Raw genomic sequence first — 22,298 nt, forward strand, 5'->3', positions numbered from 1 at the left:
GTGATGAATGAGTTCTGGTAGTACATTATGTCTCCAGTGCAGTACTTACGGCTTTTGGACCTCAAAGCTCTTCAGACGGCCAATCTCGCCTGTGTACACTTTGTTCATGTTGATGTCTGTGTGCTCCTTCAGCTCATACTGCCGTATGCTGTGTGAGGAAAAAGCTTAAAGTTAACCTCTTCATAACCTGTGGAGAACTAAAATAGATGTTAGAGAGGCTTCATTCTTGTTTTTGATTTTTAAAGAAAGACTTATGCACACCTGGGTAAAAAATGGGGGGAGTTTTCCATGATTCAGATATAATGTTAAACGACGTCATAAATCTTAGTCAAGATACACTTATTTAAAGAAGAGTTTGGATTGTGCTGCATTTAAAACATACCCATGTGACAGTTCAGCAGATATACAAATTACTTTTATACAAGTCACTGTCAGGTGAAAGTATCCTGCTGTAACTTCTGTTTGTGATGATATTCAAGTTTTAACCTTGACTTGAAGTAGGAGTTCATACCCCCATAAACGCTGTAGGAAATTCTACTTAAGTAACAGTCATAAATCTCAAAATATCCCTGAGTTGGCATTAATGGGAACAGCCTTTTATTTGACAGTGATAAGACTGCATATTATTTGACCCTTGCTTCATTACACATCAGTATGCTTTCCCTCTCATCATCTATTTAAAGTTCCCTTCAGGATCTTCACACAAGGACATTTTTCAAATAAGGTAAAATATGACAATTTAAGACCAGATTAGACTAAATATAATTGAAAAGTAAAAATCTAGATGATAAAAAACAAAAGAAAAGATGTTAAATAAACCTTGAGTCATCTCCCAAGGCTTCCACTCCAAAGTGCTCGCAGACAGCCGGCCAGAACTGCTCTCTCCATGAAACAAAGTCCTCTTCCAGACTGAAAGACAAAACCAGGAGAATCAGGTGAGGCAGTGGATCGACTCATTTAACAGAGGTCAATTCGGACTTCTTATTAACAATTACAACCACTTAGGAAAACAAGAGGCTAACTTTCATTTCATTCATACATTCTTAAAGCTGTGAACGGTTAATCCTCTGAGGGGCATCAATCAATCAAATGCATCAACCAAAATGTATTTATATAGCATCTGTCATACAGACTAGTGTAGTTCAAAGTGCTTTACAGTTATTTGATTGACAAGCTGATAATAAGACAGAAGACATTTTAAAACATTTAAAAAGGGTTAGGGTAAAATTTTTAAAAGAGAAAAATAACAATAATAATAATAATAGTAATTTTAAAAAGGAATAAAACAAAGAACAATTAAAAGACAAAACTGGAGACCAATGCACGCAAGAGAAAATAAAAATGATAAAAATGCTTTAAAAAATGTAAATAAAATACATGGAAATAAATAATTAAATAGATAAAAATAATTAAATAAATAAGTAAATAAGAGAGAATAAGAGAAAAAGTTAGGTTAGGTTAAAATAGATTAAAAATAAAAATAAAATAGAAGATGAAGCTTAATAAAAGCTGGACTAAAGCTAGGTTAAGAAAGAGACTAAAAGACAAAAGAAATAAAACATTGCAACAAATAAAATGGATAAGGAGATAAATCTATAGAATTATAATAATAAGATAGTGTTATATGAAGTAGACAAAAAAAAGTAAAACATCAAAAACAAGCACAATAAAATAAAATTAAAGGCTATAAACTATTACATTTTTAATCAAAAGCCAGGCTGAACAGGTCCTCAGGCAGTCTGTTCCAACGGCTTGTAGCATAAAAAGCAAATGCTGACTCTCCATAGGTTTTAGTTTTAACTTTTGGAACAGCTAAAAGATTGCTGCCTGAGGAGTGCTTTAAAAACAAGTAAAATAATTTTAAAATCAATACGAAAGCAAACGGGTAACCAATGTAGAGACTTTAAAATGGGTTTTCTCTCCTTCTGGTCCTGGTCAGCACTCGGGCTGCAGAGTTCTGAATCAGCTGTAACTAATTTATGAGAGTTTGGTAGACCAGAAAGGAGAGCATTACAGTAGTCCAGCCGCTTGTGATAAAAGCGTGCATCAGTCTCTCTGTGTCACTAAGGGGGGGAGAGAAATGGTTGCACTTCTGCAATATTTTTGAGGTGATAAAAAGCAGATTTGTTGGCATACCCCACATGAGCCTTGAAGTTAAGGTCAGAGTCGAACACCACACCAAGGTTTTTTGTTTGTTGGCTTGGGGTATGTCCCAAGGATCTTAATTTTGCAACCAGTTTCTCTCTCTGAGCTTTAGAACCAATTACTAAAAACTAAGTTTTATCCTGGTTGAGCTGTAAAAAGATTAAAAAGAAGAGGCCCTAAAATTGATCCTTGAGGGACCCAACAGTCTATCCTGGATATTTTAGATACCATTAATTGCAATGAAGAAATCTCGATCAGAAAGATAAGATAAATACTAATTAAAAACCGTTCCAGATATACCAATGTGGTCCCTCAGTATATTTTAAAAAATGTGGTGGTCAACTGTGTCAAAAGCAGCGCTCAGATCAAGTAGTACCAAGACCGAAGGTTTGTCGTCATCCAGATGCATCCTTATGTCTTACTACTTTGACTAGGGCTGTCTCAGTGCTATGATTAGCTCGAAAACCTGATTGAAACATTTCTAACGTATTGTTTGAGTTAATAAAATTGGTTCATTGTATGTATACAAGTTTTTCTAAAATTTTACTTAAAAGGAGAAGATTTGAAATTGGTCTATAGTTGTGAAGTATTGTGGGATCAAGGCTATTTCTTTTAAAAAGAGGTTTAAAAAGTGCAGTTTTAAAAGCAGTGGGAAATACACCATGCTGCATAGTGATTAAAAATGAAGTGCTTCCTCAGACACTGAATTAAAAACATTTTTAAAAAGGAGGTTGGGATGGGATCAAGGGTGCATGTAGATGACTTCAGTGTTGCTACCACTTCCCCGAGCATTTCAGCATCAACCAGGCTAAAACTGTTCATCTGGACTTCACAAAATGTTTCCTCAGTTGTTGTGGCATTATAAAAACAACTAATATTAGACCTGATGTTGGCTGTTTTCTCCTTGAAGTAATCTTCAAACTCATCACAACTAAAAGACTATTCCAGTGGTTTGTGGAGGGATTCATGAGGTGATCAATGGTACTAAAATGTATTCTAGGGTTATTGACTGATCAGACTGGAAAAATAAAATTGCCTGGCAGTAAGAATTGCTTTGTTATACATTTTTAATTTGTCTGTTAAAATCTCTTTATGGGAGTGCACTGGTGGTCAAGTGGTTAGAGTGCATGCCACATAATCGTAGCGTCCCTGGTTCGAATCTGGCCAGGTACCTAATGCTGCAGGTCATTCCCCCCTCTTTCTCTGTTTCCTGTCGGCATCTCTGCAAGATACTATCTAAATAATAGCAAAAAAGCCCAAAATAAATCTAAAAAAAAAAAAAATCTCTTTATGGACATTTAACTTTGTTTTGCACCATCTGCGCTGTGCAATCTGACAGCCTCTCTCTCTCTCTAGGGCATGAATGTCTTCATTTAATTTCACAGCTCATTAGATTCAAACATTTCTTGTGTAAATTTCAGTAAAAATGGAAAGTGATTATTTCTTATTTGGCTCAGAGGAGTAAAAGGTCACTTACTTGCCATCATCGTCTCCCAAACCGAGGTCATAGATGCGCTTGGCCCCAAGTTCTTCCAGTCTCTTGTCGACATATTTTCCCATTGCATTGTAGTGTTCATATGTCTTGTTGCCCAAAGCAAATACCTGTAGACAGACAAGGGCAAAATGAAGACTCATCAGAAAATAGTCTTAGTTTAACTGCTTGTTTTGTCATGTTTTAGCTAACTGGAAATGAGAATACATAATCAATTTGAGTTATTAAAAGACATGTAATGGATAAAATACAGAGCAAAGGAAAGGACTGTGCCCAAGAATTTAAAGAGATTTCCCACAGTTCAGTTCTTCACTCAAATTAGGCCAGGAGCGCTGTAACCCAACAATGACACAAAGACACAAACATGCACGCAGAGACAGACCAAGCATGACAACACACAAAGCCCGCTCTTTCAGGATGCACACAAAGCCGGCTCATGCTAGCAAAATGCTGAATATCAATAAGACAGACATGCTAATTGACATAGCGTGATAGCAGTAGTGAACAAAATTTAAATTTAAATGGATAAGACTTATATCCCCTCCTTCATTACAGGAGAAATGCAAACCCAGCCTGTATATCCCACAAGACCAAGCTCGCTATTAACATTTCCATGTAACTTTACCTCAAAAAAATGTCAAAGGGAAATCATTTGCATTCTTTAAGAGCTTAATGACCTTTCCAGCAGTGTGGTGTAAGAGTGTAGGCAGGCAGTATAACAGAGGCTGTATAATCAATGTGCATATTTTAACACATACATATATTCACAACTCTGTTTTGGATTTACATGAGCTTAAATCATTATAACTTTTCAAAGTTAACAAGAGCTTACATGCTTTAAAGCTCAATCACACAGTATATATGTTGACTGACATCATGAATAATGTGCATTTAGCTGTTCCCTTTGTGCTTTGTGTTTATTAGATTAATGAGATTATTTCATGAGAGACCAAATGAACCATCTAACACTGCATGTCTGTACACTGCCGTCACTGACACAACAGGCATTTCTCACAGATGACATTTTGACATGTCAGTCAGTAAGTAAAGCACAGATGTAAATGACAAAATGAATCATGGCTGGATTCCACTTAGCTGCTTCAGTTTCAGGGTACTGGTATTGTGCATGCTGTCTCTCTGTCACAGTGTACTGGGACACTCAATGTTAGCGACACCTGTGGCATATTCATATTTTATGTATGCACTTGCAGAGAATGAAGACTCACCGTGTAGTTGAGTCCAGAGAGGTCTTCATCATCATTTTCCTGCAGCCAGTCATAGAAGTCCTGGGCGTTATCTGTGGGGTCTCCTTCACCATAGGTGGCCATGCAAAATATGGCGAGGGAGTTATCGATCTCTGACAGACGGGACAGTTCACCCTACAGAATGGGACACCAACATCACAGACAGTGAGCACTGAATATCTTATAATTTTAGGTTTTACTTATGAATAACAAACCAGTGCATATAATCTATGCCTATGTTGATTCTCACTGTAGTGTTTCAACACATTATTGGAAAGGCCAGAAATCACAACAGAACATTGTGTACTGAAATAGCACGCACAATCGGATCTGAGCAAGTCCTTGGGTCTTTATGGACTCACTTACCTGGATTTAATTTAATTTTAGCACAAGAATCATATAACACTGACAGCTATTATAAACTGTTATCTGACCTAGTTGCAATCTGCCACTGGGTATGCATTGCTTACTATAATTGTACTGATTATAATCTCATGTCTGAACAAAGCAGGATAATCTGAATATTGAACTATTCAAAACAACTGCCACCAAAGTTTTTAGTGAATGACGGATTTTCCTGCACTGCTGTGATACTTTTTGTTTTCAAATCACTCTTTAGTAATTACATTGAGTACCATCCAAAAGAATGAAAAGCACCTCTGTCTGTAATCTTATTTCTGTGATTTGTATGTTGTTCCACTGATGCAAATTACCATGTCATACTCCTCTGGATCGGCAGACATTCCTTTCATGCCGTAGCGCTGAGCGTCTTTGGACAGTCTGTTGGCAAATTCCTCCCCCGTGCCCGTCTGGGAGCCGTAGAAAACAATGATGCTCTTGCCCTGGTAATAAATTAACAGCAAAGTATTTACACTGTGAATGTAAAAACTTCCTTCCACAATTATAATTATAGCTAACCAGTCTCTCATGTCTGGGGGCTGTATTATAACTCAAAACAGATGCAGTTAATCTTTTGCAATTTATTTCAAACATTTTCAGAGTGCATATTCCTGAACTGCTGCATTTGCAGATAGAACACTTCAGCATGTAACAGGGATAAAGGAAGTCACTTCATATCAAAGCAAAGACACATGACAACAAACATACAATACATATCTTATCTTTACATATAACAGCTCCTTCTGTACACACATTTGTGGGAACCGTGAAATATTTGCCTGCAGTGTTGCCATGATCATTCATAACAAAGAAAAACAGTGACCAAATTAAATATCGTTGGGGGCCAAAGTTCTTTTCTGCCACCATCATGGTATCTGAACTATTTGCTGCAAAACCACATAATCCAAAACCAGAGTCTTTTCCCAGGGCTGGCTTGAAACAGAGGACCATCAAAGTCAAAACAGCCTTCAGTCGCTCTAAAACTAGAACTGCATGTAGTCTCATTAGCAGGGAGACTATTATACACACTATATTCCTGATTCTCTGAGCCCAAAACCAGGAAAACTCAATTTTAGTACATCTTCAAAAGGTGGCTCTGGGACACATTAAACTGTATATCTGCAAGTCCAAACAGTTCACACTCTTCTTCAAAAATGATTTCTTAACAGCAAGTAATGTTTTGGAACAACAGCAACAAAAGTGCTCCTGGACAGCGTCAGAAGACACGACTGAATGTGATGAAAAGGATGAATTAAATGGGGGGGGGGGGGGGGGGGGGGACTGCTTGTTGAAAGCAACATCACTCACCGTTTTCTTCATTTTCTCGATGAAACTTGTCTCTCTTGTAGTGGGTGCTCTGGGGGGAAATCAGATTTGGACTTGTTAAATAACTGTAATCAAAAATAATTCAAACACAGAGATGACAATACTGTGATTAAAAACCAACTATGGGCCACAGCTGTGAGTGTTTCTTCAAAGATATATGATCATTCAAATGGAGAGTAAAACTCAGAGACAAGATTGTGTAGCATCTGGCTCCTTGACATAAAGATAACATTCATTACTTAAGTAGCTGCAGGGTTGAGAGCTGAGGACAGAAGTTCTCTATCATGTCAATTATCAACATAATGCTTAAGAGTTTGACTTAATGATGAAAAATCTGACTTTTTGTGTATGTCACTCAATTGGAAATTGGATGGGCCTGTTTTCCTGCTGCGGTCAGTGTTAGCCTTGTCCCAGCTCTACCTCGTTCATTACATTAAACATCAATTTTGATTATTTATGTTTGCCTTGTCCCAGCTCTACCTCGTTCATTACATTAAACATCAATTTTGATTATTTATGTTTGCCTTATTGTGATAGATAATATCTGAAAAATATTCTTATATTGTTTTATTGATTTCAGCCAGACAACAAATTATGTTAACAGATTTTAAAATAAGGATCTAAACAAAAGTCCAATTTAAAAAATGTTGTATTGTATTTAAATGTGATTTAATATTGGCATGTGTTGCTTTTAACTTCTGTCTTGATGCCTTTTATGTTTTCTGTAAAGCACTTTGAAGCCTTACTGTTGAAATGTGCTATATACTTGCCTTGTCCACCATCCCTCGGGTGACAATTTGTCTAGTCACTGTTTAGAGTTATTCTCATGTAACAGGAAGTAGCAGAACAGTGACTCTGCAGCCTGCAAGTTTTAGTCATACTAACATGCAGATGCATGTAAGCACGTACTGTGCAGAAGCAGAGATTATGAAACATTTCGTAAAAGAGAGTAACGTGATAGAATCACTACATTCTCCACCTCATGGTAATTTAAAAAGCTTGATTCATATTTACCCTGGAAGTAATTAACGGCCCAGAACAGATCAAAACAACATGTGCAAAAAGCTTTAGTAAAAAGGGGACAAGATGCAAAATCTATTATCGCAACAAATAATAAAAAAGGCAATGCCGCTCCATTCAGCATCAAAGGCCTGGGCGGACAGCTGCAAATCTGTCTGCACTGAAAAAGAAATAAAAGGCTACAAATGACTATGAGCAGAAAATATATGCAAGATTAATATATTTTCTTTTTCCAGACACACAAGACTGTTCTCTTTTTGGCTAAAACACACCAGCTGTCTACATGAAGTATAAACCCATTATACATCAGTGTTCTCTGACTCTATATTGTCTTAAACACACATTTCATTCCAAACATTTATTACCTAAGGATCCCATCAAGAGAACAACAGTGGGCAGAGTGCAGGCATGTGGGACTGATGCCGAACACACCATAAAAACTGTCCCCCGTGGTTAATATGGATTGTACTCCAAAGTGAATTCCTGATGGAAATTTAAAAGCGAGCCTTTGCCCCCTAGCTCGAGCATTCCTGACAGATTTAACAGGATCTGTCTTAACGGTTATCAGCTCAAGCAGCCTCACCGGCCCCGCAGCCGCTCGACGGGCAGGATTTTCTTTACATCACTATAGAAAACGAGCACTGTTACAAAAAATACAGGTATCTTAAGCATGTGCAAAATGAAACAAGATCAACATTAATTAATAAATGAATAAATAGAACTTTTCAAACATTTCCCCAAATTTCTAACTCTAAATTAACAGCAATCTTTCATGAATGTGCTAATATCTAGATACACTTGATAGTTTTTTAATCAAGCGTAATTTCATTAATAACTGCCCAAACACTATTTCTAAGCAGTTCTTGGACATTAAACAACTAGTTGGCTTATTTAGTTTTATTTCTTTTAATTTTAGTACAATAAAAAACAAAAAGGGCTCAAATCATAGCTGACAACACATCACTAGTGTTGTGGATCTACTAGTTACTGTCCAAAACTGACCAACATTACTGTAGAAGTGTGCCAATCGTAGGTTTGTGTTCGCCCTCCTAAAACAAAAGTCAAAACATCTTCCACACTCTCAAAAGATGTCTCAGAAATCTCTCTCTTTAATTACATAGCTACTTCAGACATTTCCTAAAACAGGAATACATTCTTTTGACTTTAATAACATTAGATTTTAATTTCAGAATTTAGTTGCAGCACGCAGCTCTAAAAAGTTGTTTCAAAGGGCTTACACTGCTAACACAAACCCACCGACTGAAATCCATGTTTTGCAGATGTTGCACTTTGTTCTTATCCAGATCAGTAAAATTGGCTCGTAAGCTTAAACATCTTTTCCTTTCTGCAACGTCTTCAGGCCCACTTGAAAACAAAACCATGCATGCATTTGAACAATTACAGTTTAGTCCAAACTGTTCAGAGTTCATCATCTGTATATACAGTCAAAAATAACTTTCCATTCATTCATCCATCCAGGAACTAAACCTTTTCAAACAAGCACACAGAGTCGGTGTGGTCTTGTTCTGTGACACAGACTCATTCGCACACATGCACGTGATCTTCTGATGTTACAATTAAGAGATGTGTTTTCCATTTAAAGATCCCAACGAAGTGGAAATGAAGCATTATGCAATGTTCACTGATTCAAATCAAACAAAGCAGGAAACATGGTGACTGACTCAGTGTTTGAGCAGCTTGTAGAGAAAAAAAGAGAAAAAAGAGCGCAATAATTAAATTTCGTTTGTAGTTGAGCTGATTTGATCACCATTTGTTAACATAATGGGAACACTGGGTGGCCTCTGAAACCACTGCTTTGCCAGATGTTGATAGAAACAAATGACTAACACTTACAAATCACTTATAAAAACTTAGACTCCTAAATCTTGTGTGAGCTATCAGACTAAGTTTCAGTATTAAACAGTGTCTGGTGAGAAATGTTTATGATGATGTCAAGCAAGCATCACTGAGATAAATCTCTTACTGTTCCTTACGAGGAGCAGTAAAACAAACACTTCACTGACCTCTCAGCAGCATCTCTCCTGTCCTCTGGCAGGGAGAAGACGCAGCCCATGGCATGCAGCCCTGTAGCTCACCGCTGCCACTAGCACCACTGGCTAGGCCACGCCGGGAACCGCCACGCTCAATATCAAAAGCAGGACGTCAACACTCCACGACCACAGGATGGAAAAATAAAACCAGTCCAGAAAGGAACTCGCAGGTTTTTAAGAGCTGCCTGCCTTCACCTCAGAGGCTCCAGCACGATCTGAACTCTGCCTCTTCCTGTGCTGCTCTCTGAAACCAGCAGCGTCTGTTCCTCTCTCTCTCTCACACATGCACACATACACACACACACACACACACACAGCAGCCTACAAGCCCTGTCAGTGTCTGGCAACCGCTGAGGACACAATGGTGGGAAACTGACTTTCCCATAAAATGTAGCCGAGCTACAGACCCACACTTTTGACTCACAAAAACACACACTGAAACACTCTGGGTCTGAAAATGCCCCCCTTCCCTTCCCTGCCCTCCTTCTCCTCACCCCCTCCCCTTTTCCTCTCCAGTCTGAAAGGTGTTAGGAACGAAAAAGTCTACAAGATCCACTCTGAGAATTTGGCCAGTTATCAGAGCGACTCCTCAGTGGACCATTGAAGGGTTGGGGTGGGGTGGGGGGGAAGCTGGGGGGCTGTGAATGGTAGTTTTTTTTTTACTGAAGTGTCCCCCGCCCCCATCTCACTGGAGGAGAGAGGGGAATGTCATTGCTATGGCAACCTCATTTATCATAAAAGGATTCCATTTGTGACATGGCCCTACTCCAATGGCAGCGCAGCCTGCGCACACACACACTAAAAAGAAAAACAGGGGAGCAAGGAAAGAAGAATGAAAAAAAAGTAACTCAGGGCAAAGAAAGGGTTTCTTGTCTTTTGCCTCAACTTTCCACCTTTGGAGAGGACTCACAAAAGAAGCTTGGCTCGCCCTCCTCGCTTGCTCTCCAGGGAACTTTCAAAACGGGTTCAGGGCCAAAAACAAAAGCACAGGAAAGACATGGAAGACTACGCCCCCTTCATAACAGTTAGGTAATCACTGCTCCCTTTAAGGGGAGGGGAGACCAGCTTGGCGCTTGTGTCGCTCTGTTCTCTTCCTGTATTCCCGCCCTCCACAGATACACACTCTTCCCAAAGCAAAACATGTTCCCTGAGGGTCCCCCTCTGCCTCCTCCTTCCCCTTCCAGCAGACCTCCTGTTTTCACACGAATAGCCAGGATCTTCCTAGCTCAACACTATCTCCATTCACACAACCGTGCAAGACCTCCACCACACAGCGAGTGTGGCTGCGGCTACTGGCCCATGGCTTTACTCCGGCGACCAAAGAGTTTGTGTTGTGGTTGGGGAGGGACTAAAAATGTAGCCAGTGGAAGGAGGGTCCGCTGAAAAACAAGCCAAGCCTCCATCACTCCACTGATAAGTGATGAGGAGATAGGGCTGCTCGATTATGGAAAAAATCATAACCACGATTATTTTGGTCAAAATTGAAATCACGATTATTTATTTTTCTTACTTTAGAAAAATGCTGCATTTATTGGACATTTCTTGTCAAAAAACACTTTGTAACTGAGGACTTCCTTGTACTTTCCTCTTCCGCATATCGTATGGTGGAGATAAGTATACAAATTATTATTTGACTTATTTGGTATTCATCTTATTCACTAGTGTTTATCTTACTTGGTATTTATTTATTCATGTTTTAATTTTATTACAACAAAACATGAACATCACAGTTTAATACTGTGGTATGTAAAAACTTTTGTCACATTTAAACTTTTGAATGCGGCTTAATTAATTTTCTCTTCAAGCATCTGCCGCTTAACGCAACACAAAGCAGAACATGTGCAGAGATATGACGATAGTTCACACAACACATCCTGGTTTTTAATAATTAGTCAGTAAACTCAGCCTTGTCTGACGCAGGCTGGAAACTGTGCACTTTTATTTACAGTTAAAAACATTTCGCTCTGTGTTTCAGCTTCTGTCAAACTAACGGAGCTGCGGCGGCTTCCGGTCTAAGCTTTCAAAATAAAACATTTGTTATTATGCTCTTCTCTTTATTATTAACAAATAGGGCTGGGTATTGTTAAGAATCTCACGATTCGATTCGATTCTTTAGGTCCCGATTCGATATCGATTAAGTAATAAGTAGAAATACACAAAAATTCATTAGAATACCTGTTGGTAATTTTAGCGCGATTGCGCTAATAAGCGGTAACACAGAGCTATGAGGACGCTTTGCTCTCACACGCGCTGCATTTATAGTCACACAAACACATACACACACACGCAGTCACTCTCTAGTGCGCGCTCTTGCTCGTTTACTCCATATTGCAGGAGACTACGTCTCATTTGCAGGCGTCAGGGAGCCGCTATCAATATGCGGGAGACTCCCGGAACTTCCTGGAGAGTTGGGATGTCTGATGTTGGCGGAATTGTCGGTGACAATTGCCGGTACTTTCTCGGTTAATCCCCATTCATTTATTGACTCCGTCAACAAGTTTGCTTCGTTTGCCATGTTGTTGTTGTTTGGTCGAGTGCTGCCTCCGTCCGTACAACGCGAATCACACAAAGGTGTTGCTCACTGCGCCCCCGCTGGCCAGGGGCTTGAATCGATTCAGAGGATTTAATAAATCGATATTGAATTGGGAAAAAATATATTGCAATGCATTGATGAATCGATATTTTTACCCACCCCTATTAACAAAGTTGGGGCTTGTGAAATTACAGGACATTCCCGGGAGAAAGGTGGGAGATGGGTCTAAAATACGGGAGAAACCCGGGAAAAACGGGAGTGTTAGCAGCTGTACAGTGCATGCTGTGGAGGAGGGATGGAAATACACATGCGCAGCTTTTTGCAGACTGTTTCTATACAACGTTGCACAACAATAAATGACAGATAAGTTGCTCAAAGAGAGGAAGAGCAGGAGGAGGGAGAAAACAAAGGTCGCTCCTGGTGGAACATTTACAAGAACTTTAAGCCGTGCACTCTCACACACTTGCTTCAAGGCCTTTACATTAACAACTTGTACAAAGAATTTGATAGATTTGGAGATTTTTTGTTTTCTTTGTAGCTGCAGATATGTAGATGTAGTTAGATTACTCAGCTACCTACACACAGTGTCCAATGATATAAACTTACAAAAAACAAACACGTTTGTCTGAGAAGAGCAGTAACTTGATCTCCGGGATCAGGTGGAGGTGATAAAAAGCTTTGTTCAGTAGCGCTAATGTAAATATAACGAGTCACATACATGACTCACATCAATAATGTTGGGACAACAGCTAAACTGAGAGTCACCATTTTATGATTTTAGGGTCACAAAGTTGGTTTGTACCAAAGTAAATATGGAGTCTCTTTGATAGATTACATTACACCCTGTTACTGATTAAATAAAAAGTGATACAGATGCAAAAAGCAGGCCTTGGAAGTGGTTTAGAGCAAGGCTACCCCTGCCTACGAGACTTAAGTCGTAAGAGCCGTGATTCCTGAAGGCAAACTTTGAACACAATATGCATCAAACATATGTACCATTTAATGTTTACGATATGGCTGTCCAGAGCTAGCACTTCACAAAAGGCTGTGATGATGCTCAGTACTTGAAGATAATGTAATGTAGAGGAGGGTGAACATCAACACGACTTTCCAACAACTGTTTTACATAAGCGTGGTATAAAAAGGCTGCATTTTACTGTTACAACAGCACCTGCAACTGTACTCTAATGGGTACTCACGGCGTATCAAGTTTCTTGAATTCGGGGATGGGCTCGGGCTTCTTGCGGGACATGAACCAATAAATGACGATGCCGACAATTAGGGAGAAGAGGAAGAGGTCCAGGTTACTGAAAAGAGGCTCCTCTTCATCCACCATGGTCTCGGTCTGGGTGGGGGTCTCAGGGTCCATGTTTGTTTTGTTGACACTCTACATTAGAAAAGAATAATACTGTTAGACCAGCTTCCCAAGCAAAAAAGCAAAGGCTTATCTAAAGTATTAATTGATGATCCATTATTTTCTCCACTCATAGTATCAAGTAATCATGGCAGATATTAGCAGCACCTCATATCATTGTATAATAAAACCTTAGGGTTTTTGTACTATTGATCAGTTGATTAGCTGATCAACAGAAAATTAATCAGAAACTATTTTGATAATTGAGTTGTCGATTTATCCTTTTTTAAAAACAAAATTAAGCAAATGTGCTGGTTACAGCTTCTCATATCAGTTTCTTTGTCATACATGACAGTAAACTTAGTATTTTGTGTTATGGACAATTGTTAAAAAAAACATTTAAAGACACCAAAATATAAACAGAAATTTTTCTAAATTTCCAGACATTTTATTGACAAAACAATAAATAGAGAAACTAATCTGCAGCTCTACTATTCTACAGACAGAAAGATTAAAAAAATAGCTACCAGATTTTATTTCAAAGATAATCATTAGTTGCTGCCCTACTGTTTAGAGCATATGTGCCTTTATTGCTTTTGTCTGTTTTACACAACTAGTGATGAATGTGTCTTAGATAAAAATTCCCAATTCAACCAATCTGGAATAAAACTGGTTAAACTATTGCACAGAACGATATTATTACTAACAGATGTGAGCCATATTTGACATGCTATACCTTACAATGACTGCTTTTCTGTCAGCATTACTGAACAATTGGTTTTACATAATACAAACTCGTAGCCCTCTGCTTACAATACATTTAGAATCTCTTGCAATGCATCAGCAGCTCTTTTCACACTGAGCATGAGAGGACTTCACATTCTGAGCTCTCATGTTTCACTTTGGTTTGAGGAGTGAAAGCATGGAGATCAAATTTTCTCTGATTCTATAAGCTGACTAGCACACAGCTACAGAACAGTATGACTGACGTTATCTTTATCAGATATGTGCGCATACGTACTACAAGACTGCTGACTCACTGTCACAGAGGTATCGATGGTAATTCACTATTGATTTTAAAACACAAAACAATGCCGTTTTAAAATATCGACAGTGAGGTTGGTGGAGATTTGGGAGCAACATTTGGGGCTACAACAAAAACTTGAAGGCTCTCTTAATAGCTGAAAGCAAATATGCTTAGCTGTCAGTTGATTAAGCACACCTTCCTGAGAACAATGCACTGCAATAGATCCTGCCGTCATAACAGCTATGACATAAGGGTTTTATTGAAGCTGTGTTAAGAGAGGTGCTGATTCAACTTTATGCATGTTATTGGGTTGTACTGATATTTTTGTCAAATCGGATACAGAAGTATTAGTTTTAGGCCGGTTTATCAAATAAACTGCCAACTCATGTTAAGTATATTCCAAGGAATCAAGCAACCAGCTAAGACCAGAGACTGTACCACATATACAGTGTCTCCTGTCTGTTGTTAGGAAGTCTCCACACCAATTACTTTGCTTAGTGATCTCCCAGAAGGATTAATTAGCTCTGTAAACACAACCAAAGTCATACAGATATCAGCAGCTACAGGTACAAACATGGACAAACTAAACTAAAAGGCAACACTGGAAACTTTCAGTAATGAGTTTAATAGCTACTCATTAATTCAGTATTTATTATTTCTCAGGTAGATGCCCTTTCAACTACATAAAATATAATAAATATCTAATTTGTACATAATTATTCTCACATTCATTGAAAATCATTAAAATGGTTATGGCGTCATTTTAATGGGGAACTGTACCAAACAGAGATATGACATGTCCACAGCACAATATTTAATTTAAATATGACAAATATTTCTCCTTCTGTAGGCCATATTGCGATCGCAAATTTCAATTAATTATTCAGCCCTATCTGTTGGTTAGTTTTTTAAATAACCCTTGTGTTATATCACACGTTTTAACAGTCTTGCTTAACTTGAATATCTGGTTTCCTACCCACTTTTCCCTTTAGGGTATCACAATGGAAATAGCTGCATTGTGTTTATAATCCTCGATTATTTAACAGTATGTCAGGACTGAGTGACTGCAGTGTTGCATCTACTTTTATCATATAAACTTATCTATTAATCAATGCCTAATGTACTCCCAGGACAGAGTGACTTAAGAGACTTTGGTTAGTTGCCAATTAAGTCAAATGACAAAATAAAGGTTTAAAAGGGTCACTCGTGATTGATACAGACATGGAGGGAGTTCACTGGAGTTCATCCTCACAACTCAACTATCCTCCTTTAAAACAAATAATTGTGTAATAGTAAAGGTGGCGGCGCTGAGTAGCCAGCAGTGGCGATTCTGAACTTGAACATGCGGAGTTAAGTAACTGCCAATGAGAAAACAAAATGTACTCTGTTAATAAAAGCACGCACAGAATGAGTAAAAACGACCATACAGCCAGGGGGGATGAATTTAGGACCCGACTATTCCCTGGATCACAGCACTAGTGGTTACAAGCTGGCTAGTTTAGTGACAATAAAGATGTTATGCAAAACAGGATAAGTCAAAAACGAGGTGTTTTGAGACACACAGGCAGAGGAACGTAACAGTACATGTAAGTTAGCCTCAGTTTACGTAACTTTACACCGGAGTAGGCACCACTGTTAAGCTAATGTTGCACTAAAGCTGAACATTTCCTCTGTGTCTGAAGGTTTTAGTCCACCATGCGGATGTTTTTATCGCTGGTGTGCAACTCCTGTGGACTGCCACGGACTTAAACTCGATGTAAAAACAATCAATGTGAGGTTAATCGACAGCTTACCTTCGCCTCTCCTCTCTGTGTCAGCTTCTCACTGCTCACAATGCGGAAGGAAACTTTACGCCATGTGGGGTCATACCAACTTGGTCCGGGCGGCGGGGAGGGGACTTTTTTTCTTCTTAAACTTCAAGGTTAAATACATTATCTTTAGCTATTATCCCCTCTTTTTTTACCATTGCATGTAAGTGTGTTTTAAAGAGGTAATTCAACTTCGATTGTTTGTTGACAATTAGCACATTTGACTTTAATTTCTGCAAACACGTGTCTTCACTTGGACTAGTCTAAATCCAGCACGTCATATGTAACTCGCTCGCTCAATATGTTGAAGGTGCAACAGGCCATGGGTCATGGTTATGTAATCCAGCCAAAAGACACTGTATGTCCCTGACAATCTGACAACCACCCCCCAGACTCATCACAGCTGTCCTCCTCAATTTAAAGGGTGTTTATGTTCAGAGTTCTAAGGACACATGGTAGATAACCCACCAACCCTGTGAGATTTACCTGAATCTATGTGCTCAGCTTCCCTGGGCAATGGTGGGAGGAGTGTTCAAATAGTTACCACAGTGGTCCACCAATGTAAATTAAAAAAATAATGAGATACTAATAAGTCATAAAATAAGTCATTATTTCGAGATACTAAGTCATTATTTTGAGTTAGCCTACGAAGTCATTATTTTTGATCAAGTTTCTCAATGACTTACTTTTTTTTTTGTCACATTAGCAGAAATGGGAATCCATACTTTAGTCAAAGTATAGAACAGCAAAATGTACTAATAGTAAAGTAAAATAACTCATGATGCAACAGGGTGGGAACCTGTCAGGGTTATTTTGTATATCATTTGATTATTTCTAATTTTAATGTTGTACTGGTGTAGGGAGAGCTAAATTGAACTATTTAACTTGTAGTTAATTTGATCTGTAACAAGAAATTGTATTTTATAACTTATCACAGGAATTTGTACATCAATTCTTAATCTGCAAAATAAATAGCTGTAGACTATCGACATAAACTCTGAATGTGGTGGAGTAAAAGCTAAAACATTTGACTCTGAAATTTAGTGAAATATAATGTAACATAAAATTAAAATACTTTAGTTAAGTAGAAAAAATTGTAACTGAGTAAATACTTAATACTTAATTACTGGTTCTATGAGTATGTAAACAGTATAGTAAAACGTGATCAGTTGTCTGTACTTTATTAGTGCCTGCAGGGTTGAGTGTGAATTCGCACTCAACACAAAATAAATCACTAAACCAGATAATAAGAGTCCAAAGAGAAAAAACATAAAGGAACCAAACCTATTTAGACACATCAGGGACAAGCAAAAATATGTACAAGTGCAAAAAAGACAAAAGCACAGTGGCGTGTGGAACATAATATAACTTTTAATAGCAACTGATTCATTATAACACAGATTTATATGTGTTTCTACTATATGTGTTTTGTAGTAATAGCCAGCAGACTTTTTTGATGCATATTAATTATAGCAAATAATGTTAATGATAGCAGCAATGATTATGTGACTTTTCAGTCAGACAGGAACATGGAAGAAGATGTTTTTCATGTTTTTTTTATTATTATTTGTAATATTATGTATTAGAGATTCTTTGGTTTCTGATTCCTGCTCTTGAATTTCTGACGAACCACAGCAACAGTGGTGAAGAAATTTCCCATGAAGAGAATGAGGAAGCAGACACTGCACATCAAGACCTGGTCACATCACATGGAACAGAGAGGACAAAACATGAGTGAGCAGAATAGCTGTGATTGATTGTCATTTACTTGACACATAGAGGTAAATTGGAGTTACATCCAAACATGCTGGATCAAATTCTTGAGGCTAAAGCCATATATATACTAAAAGAAATGAAAACATACATGCCAAAACCATAATATGGGACAAGACAGTCTGTAATATCTTTGACAAAATGTGAACACACTGTAATAATCCCTCTAGTGGTGTATAGTATGAGCAAGTGTTTCATGTAATGAATGAATCCTTAATGTTATAAAAGCAGGAGCAGGGTGAAAGAGTAAAACATTGGGCACTGACCTGCCCTTCTTTACATTCTGGGAGCTGAGCCATTTTGTAGAGAGAGATGCTATTGAAGAGCTGCCAGAACTACAAGACAAAATATTAGGACATGAGTTTTGTTTTAAAGTGAAATGGACAACGTAAATGCCAATAACCTAAGCACAACCTCAAATCATGCCTGATTATGAGGCTCAACATGACATCAGCAGTTTTTATTTGCTAGCAGTCTAAAACCATGACACAGTGTTATTTTTAATGCAAACTAAGACATCAATTTGAGGAAATTCCACAAGTGCAATGAAATGATTGTGTCACTGCCTACTCACATGACCAAAAAACAGGAAGGGCAAAAGAAATGTCAGCCCTTTCCACATCCAGGACTGAAATCCCACTAAAATAAGAAAGCAATTAGGTTTTAAATTTTCTCTTTTACTGCCACATCTGTTACAGCATGAGGAACCTGAGACATCAGTGTCCTTGGTTTGTTACAGTGTATATCTCACCCACGGTCAGATCCATGTTGTGTCTTTCTCCCAGTGATCGTAGTCTGTACAGACACCCGCTCTGATAATAGCACTGCAGACACTGAACGAAGCCTAGGTGTTCCAGATGGAAGAGGCAGAAGACAATACTGATCAGGCTTCGATTTGACTTGGAAAAATTTGAACGATGAACATATTCCAAATACTTGACCTTACTTTGATACAAGGAGTAGGCGAGGAACTGGTTCCTGAATAACTCGTACAGGGTCCCATCAGGCCTTAAATGTGAAGGGGAGAACATTTGTAATTTTATAGTGAAAATTGCAAATTGCAATTCAATGGATGAAATCCCCAGCAAGTTTCTTGTTGAATTACATGTATCTTTGTTGCATTGATATAAAGGTATTTCATTGTTAGTAATTTGGAGTTTTTATCTTTTCCTCTACTCACCATGTCAGTATTACACCAGACAGAAAAGCTGAGATGTAGTGATGGAAAACCCACCAGCCTTTGATTCTATAATGCAGGACACATTATATTAGATATGTAGATTGTATTTTTTACCACTTAAACTTAACTGCTTAAAGAAAGAGGCAAATTACTTTACTATGATCATGTTTTATTTATGGGAAATATGATAATGGTATTTATGTTTATTGTAGTTGGGCTGACCTGGAGCCATTGCTGATGAGGATACTTTCCCTGATCGTTAATGTGCAATAATACCACACCAGCAGGAAATTTAGGATCGCATCAAGGAACCTAAAGTCAGGAGCAAAAGACAAGTGCTAGATTTAAACATACTGTACACACAGCATCCAGGTAAACAAACCCATAGTAACCGACAAGGATGGAACAGCCATTAAGGTAAGTGATATGCTGATACTTACCTGTAGCCCGCAAAGAAATAGCACATGAAGGAGAATAGCAGCAGGATGACAGTGAAGCACAGCTTGAACATCTCATATTCATCTTTGTAGGCAAATCTGACAAGGATATGAAAAAGTCACACAATATCTACTACTTGGCTTTTCAAAGCTAATAAAAATAGGGAGAAAGTCAAGAAGATGTTTTGTCCTTATTTTGAATCATGTTAATAAAGGACAATTTAAATTTATTTAAAGTGGCTATTGGAACATATAAGTGATAAATCATCTCACTCAGTGGGATTGATAAATTCAAAAAACGAAAGGAAAAGGTTTTGACGTTTTGACAACGTTCAGGGTCAAGGTTCAGGCTTTGATGCGCATTACTTACTTTGACTGCTTGCTGAGAAGAGTGACGTTCACATTTCCAAGAACAAGACTGAGATACAGCCTGTAACACAAAACAGTTTTCACTTTATTTAACTTTACCTTCCTGTCATTTCAAACTTGATAATGACAGGAACTTGTACTTTAGGAATTTTGAATGACTTGAAGTCATCACCCATTTTTCTTGGGAAGGAAAGCTTCCATTTCAAAGAAAGTATTTGGTCGCATCTTCATTTTCTCTTTTATTTCTTCCAAGGTCTTTGCATCTTCTTCTGATAGTCCTTTGCTGCATCTGATGTATGATGACAGAGGGCAAAATAAGTCTGTTTCATTGGCACGTCAAGACATGTGTACTAATTTGATGGTCAGCTGAGGAGGGTCCACTTTGACCATATGTGTATAGACACTTACTTTTTCACAAGGTGGGACATCTCCTTGAGTCTCTTTTGCTGACTCAGAATGGAGGAAGAGCATTTGTTTTGTAGTTTGGAAATTTCATCCAGTTTCTGTATGTACAGCTTGTGTGTCTCCTGGATGATGACATTACATGAGTTTACATCATTAACCAAATGAATCTACAGATTAAGGTGAAGTTAACATCAAAGATGCTTTGCTACAAGCAGAAACTAAAGGAGCTACAAAAGACTCAATTTCTTACCTGAGCGTGCTGATATTCCTCTTCCAGACCTTTCCACTCCTCCAGAACGTCTGTTAAACCCTGAGGCATTTTGTGAGTACTTCACTGTTCACGCACTACACTGACAAAAAGACTATTTAAAAAATACTTCTAAATTGTTTCACCACGAAGAAATGACTTGCACATAATGCTATGTTGAAATATTATGCTTTGGGGCGTGTATCACATCTCTATGGAAAGTTTATTGCAGACAGTGAACTTTGGCTGGTACAAATGTGCAAGATTTCAACTTGGACAGTGTTCAGTGTGGAAATCATCTGGTTATCACATTGTTCAGTTATCACTCACAAAGTTAACAGTGGTTATTGTTGATTATATTATATACAATGCAAAGACTAGATGTCCAAATTTTTGTCTTTGCCACGGTTCACTCAGCACCCTGAGAGCTAGATGGTACTTTTGTGGATATTTTATCTTTAAGGAGATTTAATCACTTACACAGCACATTAGCAGCCTCTAGTGGATGAATGAGGGGATTAAGTAGTAACTCACTTGAGCATAGAGGCAAGTGTCTATGGTAATGTTTTTTTTTTCAAATTAACACTACATCAATACATATAAAGGTCCATCTGAAGGCATTTATTCATTTCTGACTTTAGGAAAGTGGGAAAAACAGTAAAATTCCCCTGGGGAGGCCACACTTTAAAGCCCTCTGTACTAGCCCAAATGTCCCAAACTTTTCCTGTAATTGTCCTTCAGTCCACAGGCAGAAACATATCTGCTGCTTCTGTAAGACAAATAAAACTCATGTTTGAGAACAGGGCGGTGGTTACATAGCCGCACTACTCAGAAAGAAAGAAGGTGTTACATGAGCAAAAAGTGCAATCCAGACACAATATACAAGATATATAAGATTATAATATCTGTCCTAAATTCAGGTATTTTACTACCATCCAGAGTCAGGCCTTATAGTGGGCAAGCACGTTTGACCAATTGTTAACAAAGACATCAATCTAAGCTCTTAGTCTAAATGTAATTCTCTCCATAGTTTATATATTGTAAACATCCATTCATTTTCTGATTGAGTTAAATTTGAATGAAATAAGAAAAAAAAGAGAAAATAAAACAACAACAAAAACTGCAGGTCCCAGTCAATAATCACACATCTGTAATAAGTCCTTTGCCAGAAATTATATCCACTGGTGAAGGGAAGCTATTGGGTAGATTTGGTTTATCAGAGGTGCTAACAGAGCAACACAGTGCATAAAATAAGCACAGAAGAAACTACTTTCAACTACTTATTTTTCCAATGTATGTATTCTGAAGCTCTATGGCCGGATGTTCATAAACAACTTTTCCCAAAGATTCCTCATCTTGAAAACTTCTCCCAAATGGACATTATTTATGAACTCGTCATGGATAATTAAAAAGATGACTTTCTGGTCAACAACACCCTAATACTTGCGAAATTTTTTATTCACAAGTCCAAATATATGAAGGTGAAAC

At 38.0% G+C, this 22,298-nt stretch overlaps 2 protein-coding genes across 2 annotated transcripts in view; both read right to left on the reverse strand.

Moving 5' to 3' along the window:
• LOC133980208 (NADPH--cytochrome P450 reductase-like) overlaps positions 1–16,414 on the reverse strand; it is a gene marked incomplete in the record, with an annotated part of 22,208 nt that extends 5,794 nt beyond the window's left edge. Inside the window, 8 exon segments of the mRNA XM_062418850.1 lie at positions 50–148; positions 820–909; positions 3,623–3,747; positions 4,864–5,016; positions 5,595–5,723; positions 6,589–6,637; positions 13,410–13,597; positions 16,385–16,414. Coding sequence (XP_062274834.1) covers positions 50–148; positions 820–909; positions 3,623–3,747; positions 4,864–5,016; positions 5,595–5,723; positions 6,589–6,637; positions 13,410–13,579 — 815 coding nt within the window.
• A 1,355-nt stretch (positions 16,415–17,769) lies between these two features.
• On the reverse strand, positions 17,770–20,882 carry LOC133980567 (ion channel TACAN-like). Its single transcript, XM_062419325.1, has 12 exons — positions 20,814–20,882; positions 20,567–20,685; positions 20,331–20,447; positions 20,160–20,219; positions 19,793–19,888; positions 19,575–19,664; positions 19,353–19,418; positions 19,119–19,180; positions 18,924–19,016; positions 18,747–18,811; positions 18,439–18,507; positions 17,770–18,095 (listed from the first exon to the last, which is right to left on the reverse strand). The coding sequence occupies exons 1-12, from the start codon at positions 20,880–20,882 to the stop codon at positions 17,982–17,984; spliced, it is 1,020 nt and encodes a 339-aa protein (XP_062275309.1). The 3' UTR covers positions 17,770–17,981.
• Positions 20,883–22,298: the final 1,416 nt, after the last annotated feature.

Source organism: Scomber scombrus, chromosome 5 (genome assembly GCF_963691925.1).
Source record: "Scomber scombrus chromosome 5, fScoSco1.1, whole genome shotgun sequence".
NCBI lineage: Eukaryota > Metazoa > Chordata > Actinopteri > Scombriformes > Scombridae > Scomber > Scomber scombrus.